At 35.8% G+C, this 24,620-nt stretch overlaps 1 protein-coding gene and 1 long non-coding RNA gene across 4 annotated transcripts in view; one reads left to right on the forward strand and one right to left on the reverse strand.

Annotated features, from left to right (window-relative positions):
* LOC125610675 overlaps positions 1-24,620 on the forward strand; it is a 76,483-nt gene that overhangs the window by 37,877 nt on the left and 13,986 nt on the right. The window lies entirely within an intron of this gene.
* The window catches only part of Slc44a1 (solute carrier family 44 member 1), a 138,881-nt gene that overhangs the window by 29,810 nt on the left and 84,451 nt on the right, over positions 1-24,620 (reverse strand). For 2 of the 3 annotated variants that reach the window (XM_015492233.2, XM_015492231.2), the window contains 2 exons: positions 23,247-23,327; positions 18,312-20,703 (listed from right to left, as the gene is read on the reverse strand). In XM_015492233.2, the coding sequence (XP_015347719.2) occupies positions 20,680-20,703; positions 23,247-23,327 (105 nt within the window). In that variant the 3' untranslated portion in view covers positions 18,312-20,679. Of the gene's footprint in view, positions 1-18,311; positions 20,704-23,246; positions 23,328-24,620 lie in introns of those variants that run through there. The other variant, XM_015492232.2, reaches the window with a different exon arrangement.

Below are 24,620 nucleotides of genomic sequence, written 5' to 3' on the forward strand. Positions count from 1 at the left end.
ATTCCACTGGTCCTATAGTTATACATGTATATAGGGTAATAATGTCTGATTCATTTTACTAACTTTCCTACCCCATACCCCCTCTCCTCCCTTCACTCCTCTCTACCTAATCTAAGTAACTCTGTTCTTCCCTAGCCCCCTGCTCCAATGTGAATTAGCAGCCACTTATCAGAACATTTGGCCTTTGTTTTTTGGGATTGGCTTATTTCTCTTAGTATGATATTCTCCAACTCTATCCATTTACCAGCAAGTGCCATAATTTCATTCTTCTTTAAGGCTGAATAATATTTCATTTTATATATATATAATATTATTTCATAATAATATATATATGAAACTTTTTAAAATTCATTCATCTGTTGAAGGGCACCTAGTTGGTTCCATAGTTTAACTATTGTGAATTGAGCTGCTATAAACATTCATGTGGCTGTATCACTGTAATGTGTTGATTTTAAGTCCTTTGGGTATAAACTGAGAAGTGGGATACTCGGTCAAATGGTGGTTCCATTCCAAGTTTTCTGAGGAATCTCCTTACCACTCTCCATAATAATTGCACCAATTTACATTTCCACCAGCAATGTATGAGTGTACACTCCTTTCCCCCCAACATCCTCACCAACATTTATTGTTGCTTGTATTGTTGATAATTGCCATTCTGACCGGGGTGAGATGAAATTTTAGTTTTGATTTGCATTTCTCTAATTGTAAAGATGTTGAACATTTTTTCATATATTTGTTGATGGAATGTATTTCTTCTTCTGTGGAGTGTCTGTTCAGTTCTTTAGCTCATTTATTGATTGGGTTTTTTTTTTGTTGTTAAATTTTTTGAATTCTGGAGATTAATATCCTGGAGATTGATGCTATATCTGAGGTGCATGTGGTAAAGATTTTCTCCTATTCTGTACGCTCTCTCTTCACATTATTGATTGTTTCCTTTGCTGAGAAGAAGGTTTTTAGTCTGAATCCATCCCATTTATTGATCCTTGATTTTACTTCTCGCGCTTTAGTAGTTTTGTGAAGGAAGTCAGATCCTAGGCCGACATGGTGACGATTTGGGCCTACTTTTTCTTCTATTAGGCACAGGGTCTCTGGTCTAGTGCCTAAGTCTTTGATCCACTTTGATCTAACCATATTCTTCCTTTTGAAGATTCCTTTAACTATTTGGAAACTCTTGAAGTTCCACATGAATTTTCAAACACACGGTTTTCACTTCTGAAAAAAATTGGGATTTTGAAAGAATTGTATTGACTCCATAGATCACTGTGGGTAGCACTACCATCTTAACAGTATTAATTTTCCAATCCATAAACATAGATGTCTTCCCATTTACTTATTATGGAGCTTTACATGTTTCTGTGTAAACGTTTTGCACCAATTTGTTTAAATTTATTTCTCAGTATTTTATTCTTTTGAAAGTATTATAAATGAAATTTTCTTCATTTCTTTTCCAGATTGTTCATTGCTACTCCATAGAAACAAAACTGTTCTGTAGTTTCTTTTCTTCTCAATTTGGCTTTTGGTATAAGGCAATGTTGGTCTTATAGAATGAGTTAGGAAGTATTCTTTTCTCTTTCATTTTTGGGAAGAGTTTGAAAAACAATGGTATTAATTCTTCTTTAAACATTTAGTAATTCATCAGTTAGGTCATCTGGTGCTTTTTTTGTGGGAGGAGTTTTTGAGCACTAAATCAATCTATTTAAGTCTTCAGAATTTCAGTTTCTTCTTGAGTCAATTTTGTAGTATGTGTGTGTCCTAGGACTTTGTTTATTCCATCTACATTATCTAATTTGTTATGGTACAATTGTTCATAGAATTCTCTTATAAACTTAAAAAAATTTTTTTTTCTACAAAGACAGTAGTAATGTTAATACTTTAATTTCTGATTAAATAATTTAAGTCTTCTTTTGTTTCTTGGATAGACAAGGTAAAGGTTTATTAATTTTGTTGATCTTTTCAAATAATTGACTTTCGATTCCTTTATTTATTTCTTCATTTGTTTCCATTCTCATCTTTACTTTATTCTTTTTGCTTGCTTTTAGTTTCCTTTTCTTTTCCTAGTTTCTTAGGTGGAAGTTTAGGTTAGTGGTTTGAGAGCTCTCTTCTTTTTTAATGCTGGTATTTACACTTATAAATTTTCCTTTAAGTATTGACTTAGCTTCATCTCATAAATTTAAGTAGTATTTATGTTTTCATGTATCCAAAAGTATTTTCTTATTTCCCTGATTTATTTTTCAACCTAGTGATTATTCAGAAGTCTTGTTTAATTGCCACAAATTTATAAATTTACCATATTTCCTTGTTATTGATCTCTAATTTCATTCCATTTTGATTTAGAATATACTTTAGATGATCAAATCTTTTAAAATATACTGTAGCTTGTTTCATGGACTAATATATAGTTTAACCTAGGGATTATTCCATGTACACTTGGGAATAATGTTGTTGGTGGAATATTCTACAGATATCTGTTAGATCCAGCTATGTTATGGTGCTGTTCAAGTTTTCTATTTTCTTGACTTTTTGTCTAGTTGTTCTAGCCATTTTGAATATGACACAGTGAAGTCCCAACTATTATTGTTGATTTTTCTATCTTTCTTTAATTCTGAGTTTCTGTTTCACATATTTTGGGCTCCCTTATTAGGTGCACTTATGTTTGTAATTGCTATATATTATTGACGGGGCGCTCTTTTTTTTAATTTTTAAAAATATTTTTTAGTTGTAGATGGACATAAGATATTTATTTCAGGGCTGGGGATGTGGCTCAAGCGGTAGTGCGCTCGCCTGCCATGCGTGTGGCCCGGGGTTCGATCCTCAGCACCACATACAAACAAAGATGTTGTGTCCGCCGAAAACTAGAAAATAAATATTAAAAAATTCTCTCTCTCTTTAAAAAAAAGATATTTATTTCATCTATCTATCTATCTATCTATCTATCTATCTATCTATCTATCTATCGTGCTGAGGATCGAACCCAGTGCCTCCCATATGTGAGGCAAGTGCTCAACCACTGAACTTCAACCCCAGTGGGACACTCTTTTATCATTATAAAACATCCTTCTTCTCCAGTAACAATTTTCACCTTAAGGCCTGGTTTTTCAGTTATTTGTATAGACACTTCAGATCCCTTTTGGTTACTATTTTCATGAAATATCTTTTCCCTCCTTTCTCTTTCAACCTATTTGGATAGAAAAAACAGAGTCCCTTGGAGACACTATATTTGGACTATGATTTTAAACACATCCTGCCAATTCTGCCTCTTAACTGGAGAGTTTAATCCATTCACATTTAAAGTAATTACTGACAAGGAAGGACTTGCTCTGCCATTTTGCTTTTTATTTTCTATGTCATATCTTTTTTTATTCCTCAATTCTTTCCTTCTTGTGCTTAATCTATTTTGTAGTGTTATTGTTTTTATGTTCTCCTTTCCTTCTCTGAATGTACATTTCAGTTATTTTCTTAATGTTACTTTGGTGGTACAGTTAATACTTTAATAACAAATCTAGTTTGACACCAATTAAGCTTCAGTAATGCATAAAAACTGTTCTTATGCAGCCCCATGCTCCCCCCTTGTGCTGTAATTGATATATGGTACGTTTCTTTAAACTGTGAATGATACTTCAGTCATTTTTGTCAACAATCAAAACTTAGGGAATTCCAAGTTAACATCTTTGCCTGTGAGCTAGTTATTGACAGGAAAAAGTTTCATTCTTTTGCTCCACATTATTCTGCTGTGTTTTGTCCAAATAAACACTAACAAGCCAGTTGTCATCCAGTTTCCTGTGCAGTCTCTTGCCTACAGTTTCACTTGGAAAGACCAAGTCATCCAAGATTGCATTGTGCACAGGTTTCTGGTGTGGCTCCTGGGATCCTTTGGCGATTTTTTTACACAACTTTTAAAAATTGGTTTAGTTGAGCAATAAAGCCCACATACTTCCAACTGGATTTTTTTCTCCAATTCAGTAACTAGCTGGACTTGGAATTTCTGATAAGATTTCAGTTCAGGATCTATAAAAAGATTGATAGCTTTCCCAACACCAACAACTTCATTTCCTTGACTGCTGTAATGTCTGGCACCCTGCTCAAGTTCTCCAGCTCCAGAAGTGCTGAGAGATGTTGAACTTATCCAGCTACTCAGTGTTGGGCTTCAGAGTTTTGGTGCTCAAGGCAAATGTGGCCTTCTGTTGAGCACATCTTGTTGAGCACCTTTTTGTATGCCAACTCAGATTTAATAATTATTATTTTATGCATTTGCCTTTTAAATCATATAGAAAGAAAAATGAGAGATAAAAAAAAATATATATAATACTAAGTTTTATATTTATCTATGTGGTTACCTTACCAGTTTTCTGTATGGCTAGAGTGACTGTTTAGTGTCCTTTCATCTATGTCTGAGGAATGTTCTTTAGAATTCAAGGGCAGGTCTGCTAGCAACAAACTCTCTCAGCTTTTGTTTATTTGCAAATATCTTCATTTCCCATTTGTTTTGAAGAATACTTTTCTGGATAAAGAATTGTGGACTGGGGGTTGACTTTGTGGCTCAGCAGTAGAGCACTCACCTAGCATGTGTAAGGCCCTGGGTTCAATCCTCAGCACCACATAAAAATAAATAAATAAAATAAAGGTATTGGGTCCATCTACAACTAAAAAATAAATAGAAAAAAAAAAAGAATTGTGGATTAACTTTTCTTTTTTTCTTTCAGCACTTTCTGTCATCTCACTGTCTTATGGATTCCATGGTGTCTGATAAAAGATTAGGATATAATTTTATTAAGAATCACTTGTATGCCATGCGTTGCTTCTCTCTTGCTGCATTTGGTATTTTTGTCTTTGTTGATACATTAATTCCAATCTGTCTTGGTGTGGATCTCTTTATCTATCATCGATGGAGTCTGTTGAGCTTCTGTGCACACCTATGTTTTTTTTTTAATCAAAGTTGAGAAGTTTTCTGCCATTATTTCTTCAAACATTCTTTCCGCCCCTTCCTCTCTCTCCTTTATCTCTGGGACTCCCATTATGTATATGTGGATGTTTGATGGTGTTGCAAAAGTCTCCTAGACTCTGTTTTTCTTCATTCTTTTCTTTTTTAAATCTTCCAATTGAAGCATCTCTGTTGACTTATCTTTCAATTCAGTGATTATTTTCCTTCCTTCCAATTGAACCCAGAGCCTTAGTGCTCCAACACTTAGCTACACCCCCAACCCTTTTTATTTTTATTTTGAGACAGGGTCTCACTAAGTTTCCCAGGCTGTCCTTGATCTTCCAATCCTCCTTCCTTAGCCTTTGGAGTAGTAGCTAGGCAACACCATGCCTGGATATTCAGTGATTCTTTATTCTGCTTGCTTGAATCCCTTGTTGAACTCTGATAGTAATTTTTTTTTTTCATTTCAGCTTACTTTTCAACTCCAGAACTTCTATTTGATTCCATTTTTAGAATTTCTACCTCTTTGTTGATAGTCTCTATTCAGTAAGACATTGTGCTGCTCTTGGTTTTCACTTGTTCTTTTTTTTTTTTTTTCCCTGCTTGCTGTGGGTTGTATTTGCTTATTTATTCAGTGACTTTTATAAACTATTTTTTGATAAAAATTGTATTCTCCCTAAAGATTAGTCTGCATGGTCACCAAAGTCTCTTCTCAGCTAGTAATCTGAAATATTTTCTTAAATACTTAGAGCCAAAATAAAACAAACCAAAAAATTTTTCTTCCAGTCTTTGTAGATCCATCCTGTGTATAAAAACCACTTAATGCTTAGCAAGGCATCTTACAACTCTGCTTTAGCTTTCTCTTCCTTCATGCATCCTAAATACCAGTCAGAGGTGAATATTCATGGTCTTCTCATTTGTCCACCCTGCCCGCCCCCCAAATCTAGCCCTGGATGTGTGGCATTCTGAATTTCCTTGTAAACAGAGGAACTTTTCAAAGTTCGCACTCCCCCATATAAGTCCTTCGTTAGCTTCTTTCTGCCCATGCTTTTTCATCTGTTTCTTGCTGCATGTGTTATTCCTCACGCCAGGTTGTGTCATCTAATATTTGCCTTTAAATATTTTTGACAAACATCACTGGAACAATTACTTCAGACTTAAGAAGGTTCTAAAGAAGGTGGGAGAAAAAAAAATCTCCAAGATGATCCTTCAGGAAGCCATCACACAGGTCAAAACAAACAACCACAATTTTTTTGAAAACAAGGTTCACGCTGGTTACTCTGGCACCAGGAAGTCACCTCAGAAACATGTATCATGCCACTGTCCCCACAGCTGCTACTGAGCTGGGGATGCCATACAGGCAAGTTAAAAATGCTTTGATGCTCTCTCTCTCTCTCTCTCTCTCTCTCTCTCTCTCTCTCTTTTCATTTAGCATTCTCCAAGTTGTAAATTTGTTTTTTTTAAACATTAGATTCCAGAGTTTGATAAAAATTGATTTAATTGTTTTTGACAGCTTAGTCATTTCCTTTAGTGGAAGGAGAAAGTTTTTGAATTTCCTAATCTGTCATTTTAGCCACATCACCACACCATTAGTTTTCACATATAAAAAGACACTTCACCTTGTTGTGTTCAATCCTATATTCTCAGCTTCTAGCACATAGTAGATACTCAATGTCTGTTAGGTGATGATTGAGTAGGTGAACAAATTATCACTTGACTCTACAAAATATCCATAAGACATTATTATTCCTATTTTACAAAGGAAGGTACTGAACCTCAGAAAGATTTTTGTGACTTTCTCAGTTTGCCTATCTTATGCAAGTGGCAGAGACAGATTCAAATCCATATTCATGATCCCAATCTCTTGCTTTCTTCCTTATACTATGCTGGCTCCTTTAGGCATCAGAAATAAGGAGGTAACAACTCTGTTGCATTTAACAGCTTTCAAAATATATTCCTATGCATTACTTCATTTAATTATAATAACAATCCTACTGCATGGACTGAACATATTTCATCTTTCAGATGAGGAAATTTTGGCACAGAGAGGACAAATAACCTGTAATTGGGTTGGAGAAACGAGATGAATCCAGATATGCCAACTGTTAGTTCAGTGCTTTTGCATCTTTTATCTCTACTAAACAGGGCTTTTCAACTTTACATGGTTCTTTTTTGGGGGGAGGGCGGTACCGGGGATTGAATTCAGGGGCACTCAGCCACTGAGCCACATCCTCAGCCCTGTGTTATATTTTATTTAGAAACAGGGCCTCACTGAGTTGCTTAGCACCTTGCCATTGCTGAGGCTGACTTTGAACTCACAATCCTCCTGTCTCAGCTTCATGAGCCCATGGGATTACAGGCATGCACCATCACGCCTGGCAATCTTTACGTGGTTCTTTCTAGGTAAAAAGTAACTGATCTTTCAATGCAGTATTGCATGCAATTCAGGACCTGGGGATTCATACTTGATTCCCATCTTTCACTTGGCCCCTTATACCACTTGATTATCTGATGGTTCTACCTTTCTAATAGCTCTTACAAATATCCTTTTCTCTCCATTCTGTTGCTGGTGCCCTAGCTGAAGACCTCAACCTCACTTATTTGGCATAATAAAAAAGCTTTTCCTGCCTGGTTTTCCTGAACCAGAATAAACTCATTCCACATTATACTCCCTTACTGCACGGTTAAGAAAGAATCCCTGCATAAGTTGACCTAAACGGCAAATATCATCAAGCACTCTTTTGCTTATAATTCTTCAGTGAATCTTCTTTTTTTTTTTGAATCTCCTTTTTCTTCAGCATAACATTTAGTCCCTCGGTATGGTCCATAAAACCCAATACATCTGATCTCTTTTGACTTCTCCAATTGTATATCCCACACCCACTCCTCAGTACAGACTCACTGATGTGTCTTTTCTTCACATATGCTGTTGCTTTGCTTGGAACACTCTCTACCTTCCTTCCCCCAAAGACTTATTTACTTATTATATCCCCATTTCCTTACTGCTTGCAACTTTGGGGTGGGGGGGTCTCCCTGTCACTCCTGAGTTAACTCTGTTACAGCAGCTGGCAAAATATTACAATCACCCGCTTATCCCTTTGCCTTCCTAAACAGACTATACATTTTTGGAGGGCAGAGACTGGGATTTTCATTCCTGTACCCTCAGTTATACAGGGCTCATTAAATGTCTTTAGAATAAACAAAGAAATCCTTTCTCTTTTACTTACACTTAAGTCCTGAGTCAGATTTGGATAAAATATGTATAAGAAATTCAATTAAAGCATCAGAAAATTACATGTTGGAATATTACCAGCTCAGCACCTCCAAACCCCCATTCAAAAGCCATATGCAGACTATTTTTTGCTTTCACAATAGATTAAAGAATGCATATATCTTTTTCTACTAGTGAATAAAATTCTACAAATCTTGGTGTTTTCCTTTCTTTTCAGGTTGCTAAGAAGCTCAAAGAATTTATGGTCGCCTCAATGTACTGCGACCATAGGAGTTCTGGAGCCTCGTATACTTGCTTCTTCCTATATCTTTGCTTTCAGATATTTAAATTTTTTAAATTATAAATGGATACAATACCTTTATTTAATTTATTTTTTTATGTGGTGTTGGGGACCGAACCCAGGGCCTCACGCATGCTAGGCAAGCGCTTTACCACTGAGCCACAACCCTGGCCCCATATTTTTATTTTAATAGATTTTTTTGAATATATGTCTTTTGGAAAAAGTTTACATGTTTAAATATATCTACATCTGTATATATACACACATACTGAAACACTGAATGTTATTTCTTATTAGCATAGAAGCAAACAGATGGTTAAGGTAACAATGCAGAAGAGAAGAGCTGGAGCCACTGAGACCAAGTTTGTCTGCAGCTACATAAGCCACTGTTAGGTTAGGAATTTTCAACTGAAAACCAGAAATTAGGTAGATTTCATTCATCAGGGAATGGAATTTTTTTTTTTTTTTTTTTTGCTGGTGCAGAGAAATATTTTGAGGACCTCCAACTCTTGTCTCACTGGCTCCTTTGTATTATTACAGAAATTTTGCAAAAGATGGTATTGAAAAGAAAATGTAAGCCTTTCCAATATTCAGTGAATTAGAGAATCAGATCCTGGATGCAGCTGACCATCTGGCACAAGCCCCCTTCTTTCAACAAAGAGATGGTGTGCCCTGTTTGAGTGTGGGCCTCCATGATTTATTTCTCAATTTCCCCCTAAATCTGGTTACCAGGTCTGCTGGGTTTCCCACTGGACCTCTCCTCTTCTCCATCTTCCTTTCAGACCTCTTCCTTTCCCAACTCTCCCTCTTCTGTTTCTACCTCCATTCCAGCCTCCATACCACTAGATGACCCTGCTTAGGACCAGTCAGAGGCTTCCCACAGCTCACAGTTCAGGTCTGTACACACACCTGCAAGACTCCTGTATCCTCTCTTGTGTTACTTCTAGCTGCACATCCACATATTCTTTGCTCTGCCTGCATTTCCTCCTGCTGCTGATTGCCCATGCTGTTCTGTTCTCTCTGTGCAGAGGCACCCCACTGTCTTTTCATCACTGGGCTAATGCTTGCTCTTCTTTGTAGACTCAGCCTCAGATCGCTTCTTCTGATGACCTGAACACCTTCCCTTGTGTTCCCAAAGCACCTTCAACTTCTCATCATAACTCTTGCTGCTGTCTGTCTCCCTCATTAGGCTGTGAGTTACTTAAGATCAGGGAGTATTTACTGCTGAGCTCCTGGAATACAGTTCTGCCTGACCAGAGAAGCCTCAGGAAATGCTTATTGAATGAAGTGACTACTGAGGTGGACATGCTTAGGAAAAGCATCTGAAAGGGGCCTTGCTCACCACACCTTCCACAAAATGTGATATGTGGGTCTCATCAACTCCCACAGTCTATTATTTCTATTATTTTTTGTAATCCTTCTAAACTTATCAAATCATCCCCATTCTTTCCCTTGTCTAATTAAAAAGAAATCCTTAATCCATTTTGGTTTGACTTAGATTTGTTTTCAAGCTGAAAGCCAATTGTCCTAAATACCATTTATTAAAAACTCTTCCCTTCTTTATCACTTATTTTTTCATATTCAAATACAATAGAGAAATTTTTAAACATAGATAAGAAAAAAAAACGAATTCAAGTCACCCATAATCTTACAATATAGATAATCATAATTATCATTCTGATGTAAACAAAGTGATTTCCTTAGCTAACTTTATTGTGCCAGATTAATTGACATTCTTCCACCTTCTGTAGAATGTACTGGTTGATGTCTATTGCATGCCGAATGTTCCTGGAGAAGAGCCTATATTTGAAGCCTTGTGTACTCTGTTCTCAGCATCAGTGGGTCGTGCTTGGCAAGAGTTAGCTGTGTTTATTCCAGCATGTTATGCCAGGTGTGGTGGTTACTCTAATGGTTTATTTAAATATTATGTATACTGATAAAAACAATGAATAGGAAAACAGTAGTTTCTGTGAAAACTAATGCTTTGAAAAATTGAATGCTTTTGAAAGTTTCAATAAAGGTAAAATGCTAAAAATACTATTCTTGGATTAGAAACATAAACACTGGGAAGAAATATAAAAATCCTGCAGTCTACAATCAATGGGCTTCATAAGTACCTCTAAATTCTTGATCCGTTTCTTAAAAATTGACTTCACCTTATTACATTTTGGGGTGGTTACATTATTGATATTATTAATGCAACTTCAAAGTCAAAAGTCATAAAAATGGGAACTGATATAACTATGTCAAAGATTGGTCAATGAACATTATATCTTGTAGATTTAGAAAATTCAGGGAACTTATAAATACCTAGAGAGCTTTAAGATTTCTATTGAACTTTTTGAAAAGCCTATGAAATGGTCTAACAGTGAGGTCTACTTTTTCTGGAATCCTAAATTTAATCTTAGGTGAATGTCTTAAAATAATTCTTTTCCTTAACCGAAATTTCCAATTAACCTATTCAACATAGGGTCTTTAGAATTGATAAACACAGCATCTACCATTTATTTTACATGAGAATATGCTATAAATATTGCTTTATCCCCCCCTTTTACTGACTATATTGTGAATGTGATTCCAAGTCATTGATTCCTATGTTACTGCTAATGTCTGCCCAGTCCCTCCAATTGAAATTCTATTTATGCTTTCTCTTATTTACCACTTTAAGCTATGCATCTTTCTTGATTTCCTCTTTGCCAGGACTGACAAAGAGCTGGGAATTAGAGGTTAGAGGATGCAATGTGAACTTGACTGAAAGCGTCCTTCTTACATTAAAGGCAATTCCTCCTTAAGGTGGCCTCCCTAGTCTGAAGGACCTGGCCAGGGAGCTTGTAAACACCTAGAGAGCTTTAGATTTCTACTGAATTTTTTGAAATGGTCTGATAGCTAGGTCTACTTTTTTTGGAATCCTAAATTTAACCTTCGGTGAAACTCCTAAGTTATTTTTTTCCAGAATTTGGATAACAAATGAGGCATAATACCAAACTTAAATCACAAAGCATTTCTTAAGTTTCACTACCATTTGCCAAAACTAAAACAAACAAGAAACCCCTGTGAAATGGTACAATCCCATGAGTTAAGTTTCACAGAACCTGATCTAAGATAGAAGCCAAAGAGCCTCATAGGACACTGGCTTCTTTCTGAACTGTTCAACATCTATAAAAGCTTTGAGCTGTACAGCTATTTGAAGTAGCTCGAATTTTAATCACTACTTATACATTGAGCTGGGGTGCACAAGTACAGTCAAGCACCTCATGAAATTTCAGTCAATAAAGAACCATATAGGGGCTGGGGCTGTAGCTCAGTGGTAGAGCACTTGCCTGGCACACGTGTGGCACTGGGTTCCATCCTCAGCATCACATAAAAATAAAAGGAATTGTGTCCACCTACAACTGAATCAATCAATCAATCTATCTATCTATAATGGACCATATACACAAAAGTGGTCCAATGAGACTGTATCAGCTAGTGATGCTGAAGCCATTGTAGTTTTGTAAATACACTCTGTGACACTTGCACAATAATGTCATTGTCTAATGATGCATTTCTCTCCAAATGTGTCCCTTCCTGTCAGCAGGTGCCTGCATTGTATCTCCTGAACCCTCTGGATTTGTCTTTATTTTGGGAAGCCTGAGGTTAACTACAGAGTGTACTTTTCATAGCCATACAGAGAGAAAGACTTCTGGATAGCTTTTAGGAAAATGTGAGAATTTTCAGACTCTTGAAGATTATATAAGAGAAATTATGCAAACAGAATCAGAACTGTCCCCAAAAGGAAAAAGAAAAACGCTCCAGATTGGTTAGTACTATTCAGTATTTCAAACACCTCCCGTGTCTGAGGACTCCTCACAAGTGTTCTCTAACAGCTCCTTTGGCAGGATGGCATCAACACCAAGGCTATCATTATAACATTAGCTAATGAAGGGCATTCTGTAGATTAGTCTCTCAGGGAAAATCCAAACTACGAAACAAATTAGAAGAGGTTTATTGGTATTTCAACAGGTCTTCTACTTAGGAAGAACATCCCTTCCTTAGTCTGTAATATCACTTAAAAACTACTTTTAAACAATCATTTTTTAGACTATAATGGGAAACAGCTATGCCTGAATGACAGCACCCCACAGTGTATATACCCACTCAGTATAAATCAAGGCTTCAGTTCATGTTTAGGGCACTGCACCAGGCACAATGTTTTCCATGGGGACATCTTTTACTCTGCCTGATAACTGAATTCAGTTGCAACCTTAGCATTCTTATGGCCACTCAAGACCTCAGCTATGAAGCCTGGCTGTGCAGTGAATGAACTCTGCACTTCACAAATTGGTTTTAGTACGTCTATATTCCATAGCCCATGGATCCTGGAAGATGCTAGAAAAGAATAGCTGGGAAATTCTTGGATATCCTTGTAGCACACGGACCTAATTTGAAACCATGATCACTTCCTATCAGTCACCACTATGGGCATGGGGAGGTGTTACAACACAGTAGACAGTGACATTCTTTCCTATAAAATTTTATTTATTACATAAAAAATTCTATACATTTGTTAGACTAAAATACAGTTTTCATTATAATTCTGGCAACTGAGTCAGTACACAGAGAAAACTTAGCATTAAATCAGCACTTTTTTTTCTAGTTCATATTTCTGCACAAGAAAAACATTTCAAAGCTCCATTTCATATAAGCTCATCGTACTCTGAAGCCAGATGGAACGCCATCCAATTCAGAGCTCTTAGAAGTTAATTTCCCAGCAAGATTTGATAACTCCAGAAAGTTAATTGCTTAATATACATATTTTTAAGTCCTCTGAGAGCATAACGCTCCATCTGTAGAGTTGCACTGTGTCGACGACGACAGTCACAAACACCAGGGCTATGACTGTGTGGGGGGCATGTTCAAGCACCTACATGGTTGTTTCCCCACATGCATACAGTGTAGTGACACTGTAACAAGGAAAAAAAAAATCCACATAATCCTAAGGTAAATGATCCCACACTGTGGACTTTATGGAAGGCTTAGCTGCAGTCCTCCAGTTTGTAATGGACAAAGACAGGACATGACATGAAGATTTATGACATTCTGAAATAGGATGCAGATGGGGGGCAAATGAACAAAAGGGCATCAGGAATATGTGGCACCACAATGTACTTCTCATGCTGGATTACACATCAGGAGAGCTCGATGTGCCATTTTCTGTTTATATTACCCCATACAATGGGCCAGGTTTGACACTGGATGTGAAAACACAGTGCCTGAGAGAGCAGTAGCAGGTCCCCATTATATTGACTGGTCTTTAAAATTTGGTTGCCTTATCCTAAGAGTTCTGTCCTAAAGTTAAGTTTGGAAAGGCTATGCCAAACCAGCATGTGGAAGCTGGGCCTTTGGTCTTTAGAAGAAAGGCTTTTGTCTTTGGTTGTTTTTCCTGAGCCCCTGCCATCCTGTTAGATACTCTGGACACTTTTCTACTTGCTTTCACCTTTGTTAGTAGGAAGGTTTTTTTCCTCCTGTAATGAGATCAGCTAATAATCTACTTGAATTTACTTCATTAGGTACAAGATCTATTAGAAGAGTATTAAGTAGTCATGAATATTCTGACAGTAAAAATTGAAACTCCTTTTCGTTATGGAACTCCCAGTACTCTTGTAAGGGAAGAAAGAAATTAGGAAACATCAGAATCTAGTACTACTAGGACAACCCAGTAGAATAAAAGAGAACATTCCCTACATGATTTACCTCCAAAAATCAAAACTAGTAAAACCAAGAGGGGTCAAAAAGAAGTTCTGAGCATAGAATACAGGTACCAAGGTAGGGGAAATTTACATAATAGTCCCCATCTCAAACCACTAGTCTTCAAAGCTATTCTATTATTGTCACATTCTAACACAATTTATGAAAAAGTCCTGACATGATTATCAGCATAATAAATAAAGAAGTCCCTTACATTTTTTTTTTAGTGGCACCCCTTCTATCTGCCCATTTATTCTAAGTCTTTTCAATGTTGATCTTAACTCACATGGAGTGATTTAACACACAGTTCTTGAGCAACAACTGAATCAAACTACATCTCCAGCTAGCAGGATGGGGATAAGGCTCATACACAAAGGTCAGAATACTCTCTTTAAAAGTCATACCTGTCTATGACAAAAGGACCTATCAAATTTAGGCTGGACATTGGCCCTTTTCTGTCTCATACAGAAACTTGTACCAGTGGTATCTCTCCATTTGCTGTTGTTGAAAGTTCATTACATCTTTTTTAGAGGTGTAGGGGACAGGAAGCTGAATTTTCTCCTTTTTCTTTAACCAGCCAGTTAGGAAATTTTCTCTGCTTTCTTCCGCCTAAGAAGGTAGGGAGTGGTCTGATGTCTAATATGTAAACCATGATCCACTGGAATCAGATCTCAACAGAACTTCAAACTCCCTTAAGGCTTCCTGCCTTCTTCATTCAAGGGCCCTTCCCGAAGAGCTGCCTTGTAGCTGCAGCACACTCACCTAGTGGTAAGTTGTGGATGTGGAGAGTTCCACAAGCTTCCCTGGAGAAGGAAGATGAGTGGACATGGGGAGTGGAGGCCCAGCCCCACTGGCACAGTGGTTCAAGGCTGCTCTAAAGAGAAGATAATCAAAAAAGGGTAAACACCTCCTTGATTTAAGTTGGGGTGGGAGAAGCTGGGGAAACACATTTTAAATTTCTACTCCCAGCATCTACTCCAATTTTCCATTCATAATTTTTGGCAAGTATGTACTCCATACACTTGAGTTTGCTAATTTTTCATCATCTTCAACTATTCTGGGTGATACTTAAAGATATATTTTAAGACAGTGATATACTGATGACACTATATCGCATAATGTCATATATGAGCTACAATAAAAACAAGCAAGTGTTTAAGTAGATGGATAATTACGAAGATTTTCTATTAATTACTTTTTGGATTTTTTTTTCTATTGTTGTTCATTGAAAATTTGGTATCTTGCAAAAAGACCCCCAGAACACACAGACCCTCACACGTCTAAGGCAAGACATCTTACTATTTGTGAAAATTCAGTGTTGACCATCTTGTTATTCATTCAGATCAGGGTAGTTTCTCTATCCAAATCTGGTATTAAATTATACAAAATCTTAAGTTATAAAAAGATTCCAGACCAGAGATGAAAAGTATCATCTTAAAAGGATCTTTAGTGGACACCTAGCCGCTTCATGAGCATTTAAAATATTTAAAACAGATGTGCTATGTGCATTTAAGAGAAAGACAGTCCACAGCTTTCATAAGTTGGAAGGGACAAATGGCCCCTCAAATGTACCTGCTTTTGAATATTAAATATTGAATTCAGGTCTTAGCAATTATAAGTGGAAAAATTCTGAACATTTATAAATTAATATTTATGTGTTCGACTGGATCTTGATTAGAACACAACTAAAAGCTTCATTATTCTGAGTTCTCTGGTCTGGAGAAAATAATTTAGGTTGTAAAGCATCAAAACTGAAGAATAGCCTAATAGTTGGGTTCCTAACAATTTCATATCTTTTAAGCAAATTTTCTAGTGAATTCCCTTAGAAATACCAAACTTAAATTCTGTCCATGTAATTTACAAAAGTGGCAGTTGTTCACATAAAATTGAAACTGAATCATCATTTGTCTATTTTTATACATATAAAAATCAAGAGGGGGAGGAAGAAAGGGCTCTATAGTATTTTTATAGAAAAGAATGGCTTTATACAGAAATTCACAATGTTAAAAACTTCACATTGAAGTTTTTTTATAAGAAAGATATTTTCAAAGATTTAAATCTTGGGTTAAAATTGTCTTCTTGAATTAAAATGTGGAATATAATAATTTGGCTAAAATTTGTGAAATCTGAATGGGAAAAGTGTGCTATTTTAAATTTATTAGTATATAAAATATGATTAGTTTCTGTTTTGTTTTTAAAGATTTCTAGCTTTAAACTTCCTCTTGATACACCCAAGGTTTCTGCTTTTTCAAAGTTTAGGCGTGCCACTCAACAAAGATGAGTTAATTCCCAAAACAGTCACTGTTTATGAACAATGCCTATTTTTCCAAAGGGCTAACACGCATTTCTTAGTACACAGAGCTACATGAATATACATTTAAAGCAAAAGGATTCTGTGCTATGAATATAGCATACACAAATCTCTGCTTTATGCATTACTTATGAACCCACAATTCTCCAATATATAGTCACAGATCACATCTTAACTCTCAGTAAGCATTTCTATCTGTCAGATGAAATATATAAAAAGAATACAAATATTAACCATGTCAGGTGCACTGATAAGCTTCCAGACTCTGAAGATTTTTTTTTTCTTTTCAAAGTAGCCAAAGAAAGCGATAGCAAACTTACTTATTGAGAAGTGAACATTTTTTGAAGGAAACTTCTTAGAGGCTGTGTTAAGGCTATTGGAAACTCCAATTCAAATGATAAGGTTTCTGAACAAAAGCAACATAAAATAAATTGTTCAATCACTGTAACTGACAGCTCTGGTTTTGGAACTAATCCCACAATACTACTTTGCATGTTAGGAAACCTCTTGAAGTAGCCTTTAGTAAGTAGTGAGTGAGTCTGCATGGTGGAAATGTTTGAAGGCTCAGGGGTACTATATGGCCTTGCAAATATCTGGTGCACGCAATTCCTGTGGTTGTTTTAGTAAGAGGGAAAGAGAGGTATTATTCTGTGTTAAAGGAGCTCAGGAACAGAATAAAGGGGTTAGCTCCTCATCGCTTACTACTGGGTTAAATTCTGAAATTGCCTTGGGAAGGCAAGAGAGCCCTTGGCAGATACCAAGGTCAATGGTGTTGGAAGAACTTATAATCAGGGGCTTAAAGCCCTTCACTGGAGGGATGGGGGGAGAAGAAAAGAGTAAGAGATCATTTCTGTAAAGAAGAAACATATTTCCAGCATAATTTTTAAATAGACTCAATAAGTCCCCCCTCCTTAACCATTATGGAAAAAGTTTAGGACCAACACACAGTTAAGCTACTTAAGTTCCAGTGACGTAGGACTTAATTATCCTGTATGACAGGATAAAAACTTTAATCTTAAACATTAACAATTGCACTAAGTGGTTTAGATCAACAATCTACTTTGAACTCTGCTCATTCATGCAAAGATTATACAATCTCAGTGTCCTTGTTAAATTACTATTTTTTTTTTTATTATTGCACTGGTAAAGCCTCCAATTGAAGATGGGTTTCTTGGACTTACACTGAAATTGAACCTTTTACCTTCCCTATTATATTACAGCATAGTTTATTTTTGAGGAAGTAATCTAGAAGGTCTAAACTATATGCCAGAGTATTAACTATCTGATGGTAGAAACCACAGTGACACTCTGGACAGTACTACCATTTACAATAGGGGACCCTAACTAGAACTCTAGAGATAGGACTCCTATAGACCGTTTTGTAGAACCATCACAGAAAAGGACATGAACCACAACATAGAATCAATGGTTTATAAAATTTTTCAGGTATCCACATTTCACAGATAATTTCTGATCTTCATCTATTCTTCTCACTTGGGCAGAAGATGGAGGAAGTGAGCAAATAGCAATAAGGCAGCCCACAGCTAGCTGAAGAATGATTTGCAATGAATGAAGGAGGCAGCAGAAATATCTGAACATAACTGCAAAACATTTGAATATTGCTGAAAAGCCTCTAGGAGGCTTTATCAAATTAATCAAGGAATGAAGCACATGTGAGAGTGAGAGATATATCAAATATCTCTCTATGTGTGCCTGTGTAATATATATGCACATTTGCATATATTTATATGGCACACAAATTTACTTAGGGAAAACAGCCTAGAAATTAATTTGGAACTCAAAGGACATGGTTACACATAGATCATAATTTCTAAACACAATGTTAGTAATAACAAAATTTATTTGTAAAACAGGACCTGTTATATAAAATGGCACACAATCAAGTTATACAAAAATACAAAATTTCTTTCTGATTACAGTTCTAGTTGCAAATGATAATTAGAAAGCATTCCTGGTGGCTTCCAAATAGCTGAGATTTCGAGCACATGAAACAGGGGGCAGCAAAAGTCCATGATGCAGGGATGTCCAAGTGAGTAGAACCTAGTTTCCAAGTTCAAGACTTCTGTCAGGTCACTTTGGAGGAAGACCTCTGAAAATAGCTAGCTCCCGAAATGTCTTCTGTTTTGATACCCATCTTCCAGACTTTTGCCAACTCTAAATTTATTTCCCAATTTTCTGAATGTCCAAAATCTGTGTGGCTATGGAACAGACAGTATTCTGAATTTTCTTACATGATTTGCTCTCTCACCTATTTGGACAGTTGTTAGTTACATAATTATATTTATTCCATTTCAAATGATATAAAAGAGTACAGTGACACTGTTTGGCGACACTAGATGTTAAATGTTAACTTCTGGAGAATTACTTTTTCAAAATAGCTACGCTCATAATGTTGGTTTCCCAGATCTTGCTAAGACATGAACTCTTAATTGTGTGTATAAGTTGTTTTTTTTAAAATCCAGATTCTTATTGCAAATATTCTGAAAAATCAGAAATGTTACATGAGCTTTGAAAAAGAAACCAAGGCATTTAGCAAATTTTAGCCTAGCTAGATAAAGAACACGGATACTTAAAAAAAAATACAATTTACCTTTTGCAGCAATTTAAAGGTCCAACCCTTTGAAAGGAAGCACATTAGCAAACAGCTGTTTATTAAGCCCTAGTGACATTAATTGTATGCATTTCCATAATACCAGTCTACTTCGCTGTCTAATTCTGATAGGAGGCAATGCTTTCTTTCAAAAGATTCTCCTTCCATGGAATGATAAAATGCTGAGGCTTTTTTTTTTGTTTTTGTTTTTTTGTTTTTTTGTACAGAGCCTGTATTTAGTGCAATAAGTTTAAAAAATTTGCTCTGAAATATTTACTTTACATTAACAAAAATAGCCTTTTTTAAAAAAATTGTAACAAAAAGGAGTTATCGCATAAACAGATCATGAATTATTCTTAGCAAATTACACTTTTTTTTCTTAAAGCATTCACCATTACAATAAGCAGAACAATGGAATATTAGCCATTCATATCTGGTAAGCTTCAGGAATTAAAAAAAAAAACCCAAAAAACCCCAAGCCCACTCCCAAACATAAAGAACATTCACACTTGAGGATCAAAATATTAACCAATTCTTTAGTTAAACATTGTAGAACTCTGGATACGCAATGGATTGCCAAGGAGAGGAGCACCTGCCAGTGTTTTTTCAGATTTTATAGCAAGCATTTGAATAAAATGGCCGTTTAACCCTAAGCCACTGTTTCCTCTGAAGCAGAAGCCCAAGCACTGGAATTTTCAATGCTTTATGTTCCGGGTTTCTATCCCTTTTTTATTCCTCCCAGCATTCGTTAATCTACAAATCAATACATAGAAAATTAAAGGCTAAACTTGCTGGGTGCCCCAGCTTCCTTTCAAATCAGGCACACAAATGTGTGGAGGATGTTACTAAAATGTGGAAAAAAAAAAAAAGACAAAATGTAAGAAAAGAGTTTGCATAAGAAAGATTATCTACCCTTTTCTTTTTTCCTACTTTCTTTTATAGAAGCATTAGGGTAAACTACAAATACCTGAGGAGTTGGTTACTTTTTAATGTTGGCTGACAAATGTATGAGCTATTATGAAAATTCCCATAATGGGTCCACCTGTTATGTTTCTAAAAGTAAAATGACATGGCTTCTTTGATTGGGGAAAACTGATTGCAGAAATTGCTTATTTATCTGAAAGCACATGAGTCCTAGGCACTAGGACTCACGCCTCAGTAAAATAAGATCTTTATTTTATACACACGTCAGGGAAATCACCCCTGAATAAACTTTAGACAAGAATTTGGTACAATAATTTTATCTAATTTAAGTGACTAAAGTTAAAATCTCCTCTAAGTTATTAAAAATGTTAATCAGATATGAATCTAACATTTCCATTAAGACAATTACAATTGAAAACATTAAATGACGGAAGTTGCCTTGTAAAAGCCACCCGTATGAAAGGAGTACATGTTTGACAAAAATAAGCATAAAAAAGGTATTAAATCCCTGTTCCTTTTCTCTGATTTTGGCTGATTATGTGTGTGTGTGTATATACATATACATATATATACACACATACATATACATATATACACACACCCACACACACAAATACATAGTTATGTGTATATATTGTTTTGGAATGTCAATGGGTTCCATAACCGTCGGCTAGGTTCAAGCAGAACTTGCTCCCGAAGCCTAGAAAACAAAGTCATACAGAGTATAATCTTAGACAATTACCATTAAAAGGAGATCATGAATGATGTTACAGATACACATGGTTACAGACAGTAAAAGAGCAAAATGGATTGAGACTCCTTCTCCCTGCCCCTGTATTCTTGGGGCTGAAATTCCTATGAATGTTGAAGGTCACATTTCCTTTAGGATCATCTCGGAGATATGCACAGCATCCTTTTCTGGCCTATGTCCCTATAGAGCCCAGGTCTCCTCCTCCTTTTTCCCTGTAAGTTCTAACCTATACAATAGCAGACGGCGAGATTTTCCTAAACCTCTTCATCACGTTTGGTAAATTTTTCTAAAATAAATTTTAAGGAACTGTAGGAAGACCTGATAGATCTTTAAACTTTCTGAACTTGTGAGGCTCTTTTAAGAAAAATTCCAAGAATACTGGCAGTTCTCCTAGTTAGTTCAATGATCCCCTGTCAAAAGGAAAAATTTAAACCTCACTTTCCTGAACATTATCTTATAGGCTAAAAATAAACCCTAAGTTAAAATACCCCATATTCAAGAAGAAGGCAGACAGCAGAAGTGTTTCTAGACATATTACAAAATAGGCATGATACTCTTCCACAGAACTTATCATCTAAGAGAATAATGTGAGCAAATACAAATAAGCAAATCTACAGTCTACTAAGCCCCAAACTTTGGGGGCAGTTTCTTTGATAATTCTTTATGACAAAGGGGATAGTGATGGTAGGGGTCAATCCTAATCATGCATACTGAGTGTGAGAGAGAAGAAAGATATGGTACTAATGCTTAAAAAATAAAGCTACTCTGGTCAGGTGTGGTGGTGCAAACCTATAATCCTAGTAGCTCAGGAAGCTGAGGCAGCAGAATTGAAAGTTCAAAAAGCAACTTAGTGAGACTCGAACTTAAAATCAAATATTAAAAAAAGTGCTAGGAATGTGGCTCAGTGGTTAAGTGCCTCTGGGTTCAAACCCCAGGGCCCCAAACAAACAAACAAACAAACAAACAAACCTACTTTGTGAGCAACATTTCACATTTCTCTCTTCTGGAATTTTAAAACTACTTAAAACATCATTCTTAGGTACCAAAATAATGCAATGTCTGAAGCATCAAAAGAACAATGCACAGAAAAGATGTATCTGGGGACACAGTGGAGGAGGGTTTTTGCCATTCCTTGGTAGGCAATGAACTGATGAACAACATAAAACGAAAACAAAAACTGAAAGAAGATTTAAATGCATTGTTGGGTTAAAAGACACTGGTTTAAAACTGAAAATACTCTTAGGAAAAAAACTCTTCCTAAAATTTTTGGTTTCTGGCAGAATCCCACATAACTTGGGCCATTCTCTTGGGATTATTGCCTATAAATTAGGGGTAAAAAAAAAAGGGATATTTGCATTTTAGTCGACCACAATTCATCTATCATTTACTAAAGAATAATATGGAAATATATACCAGGATGTGGCCAAATTAGTTAAATCTCAGCTTCTAAATATTTCTCCCTTTACTGGAGAATGCTTTAATCAAAGTCTCAATCACTGGAAAGACAGAAGAGGAGGGAAAAGCAAATTGATATTTTAAGATTTTATGTATGTCTTTTTAAGTTTTAGGCTTGAAACTTTATTTCCTGAGCAATGAGGACAACCCAGAAACAGGGGGAAAGAAGCTTTCCTGAGTCCTCCCTTCCACCACAGGGTAGGCAGCATCTTTGCTGTTGTCCTGATTAGCAGGACAACATACCTGCTGGAGACATCTGTGGTTAGGCCACAGTGAGGATGTCTATAGCAAAAGCAACTCAGGATTTGCATGCTGATTAACTTTAATTTGTTTTTTTCAAATTAGAGTAGAGTGGGAATATGTATAAAATTGCCAGAGAAATTCAATCTTTTCACAAGTAAACTGGGAGAAGACCAGATAGTCTTACTTAGAGGGAATGTGGGTGTTGATGGAAACAGCCTTGTTTGCTACCAAAAAAGAAAGAAAGAAAGAAAGAACAAAAGGAAGAAAAATAGCTTAAGAAACAAAGAAGGTACAATCCAGGCAACAGAAGAAAAAAATCAGCAAAGGGCAAAAGACCACAATGTAAACAGAACATTATTTATAAAAAGGAGGAATATGAACTTTTAGCAAGTTGAAAGGAATTGGTACTACCACTTTTCAAAATGATAAAAATCAAACCGTCAGTTCAAATGAACATCCAAATGTTCAGATGGATGAAAACTTAAAATTGACAGTTAAAAAAAAAAATAGAGAAACAGCAGTTGCATCTTAGGGACAAAACTGTCCCCCCTAGCCCCATGACACTGGAGAAGATGCTGTTCCTTTCAGCTTACTTTTACAGAAAGTGGTCTCAGCTGTGACAAGAACTCTGCCATCCAAGTGATGGGTAAGCACACAAACAGAAAAAGCAGCACATCCTGCGTGATACAGATAACAAAAGCTTCTCCTGAAGAAGTGCAGTCAGTGAAGACAGAGATAGAGAAGAAGTGAAAGTGAAATTCTCGGAGGGCGGCCGCCTCCTCATCTCCACCTACCATCGGCTTTAGCTCTCTGGCATCAGCGACGCCTCCCTTACCAGCTTCCTTCATTGCCTTCCTACTGTTTTCCACAAACTCCTGCAAAATATGGACCACATGGCATCAATGTTCAGATAGTTTCAGATTTTGGTCAGTAGATGAATTCTAAAGAATATTTGCATATTTGACTCAATCTTGGTATAGCAGTAGATAACATATAGTATTATACATGACAGCTGCTAAATTTGTAGGGATGGATTGTAATCTGCTGTCGTAAAAATCTTCTTTCCATTCATGTACTGTGGCAATCTCATCAAGGGTCCAGGAGTTAGCATTAGTTCTACTCTGGAAAGAAAAAACACCTAACATTTTTAAGAGACTATTTTTCTATACTTAGAATATTGCGCTATTTTTTTCCATATTAAGGTTAAATGAAAAAAGAACAATTTATTTCATAAGTCTCCACTTTTAAAAGACCCAAGGAGGTAAAAGCAATAATACTGCTGAGCATAATCTACATTTTTTTAAACACCTAAACTATAAATATGCCACTTAAAAAATGTCTACCTGGTTTTGACATCACTTCCTAAAGCAAGAGTCTAGAACTTGTGGTCAGAAGTAGTTAAAATAGAAGTATGCCCCAAAGGAAACATTTCTATTCTGTCAAAGTTTATGGAACACTTCCTCATCCTTATCATTATCATTCATACAGAGAAAACTGAACAGAAAAAAACCTATTTTTTACTCTGCTTTTGATCAGTAGCTTAAAAAAAAACACAACATTTTCTAAATGCTTTAATCACAAGAGAGATGCAGTGCTCCTAAATCACATCCATTATGAAAACAACCAGTTAGAATTAATTTAGGCATTAGGAAAATGTCCAAAATTTAGTTGATGATTTTCTCAGTAAAAGTGATAATTAGTACCAAATAGGTCAGCTAAAGCATTTGGATTTTTGCTATTGAAACAAATCTAGTTCATTTATTAATATACTTATTTTCAATTTAACTGGGCAAATCATGCTCTTGGAAAATAAGTTATTATTTTAGTATTTTCTTTTTAATATTACCTATTTTGGAGAAAGGAATATTTCACCTCATTATTAAAAAATACCTTTAATCTTGTATCATTTAACACTGAAGAAAATAGTACTTAAACCATTTTAACATGGAATTAATTCAGAATTTAGTTTAGGGGATCTACAGAGGTTACCTAACTGTAAAAAACATCTGAATAAAGTATCTGTGTAAAGATTCAGATGTAGACTAATATGAAAATACAAAACAACATATTGATCACAAGTCAGTTGTCTGTATTCATTAAGAAATGCCCTCAGTTTAGACTAGTATTTTTAGGGCAATGACTTTTTTTTTTTTTTTTTTTTTTTTAAT

Source organism: Marmota marmota, unplaced genomic scaffold (genome assembly GCF_001458135.2).
Source record: "Marmota marmota marmota unplaced genomic scaffold, marMar, whole genome shotgun sequence".
Taxonomy (NCBI): domain Eukaryota; kingdom Metazoa; phylum Chordata; class Mammalia; order Rodentia; family Sciuridae; genus Marmota; species Marmota marmota.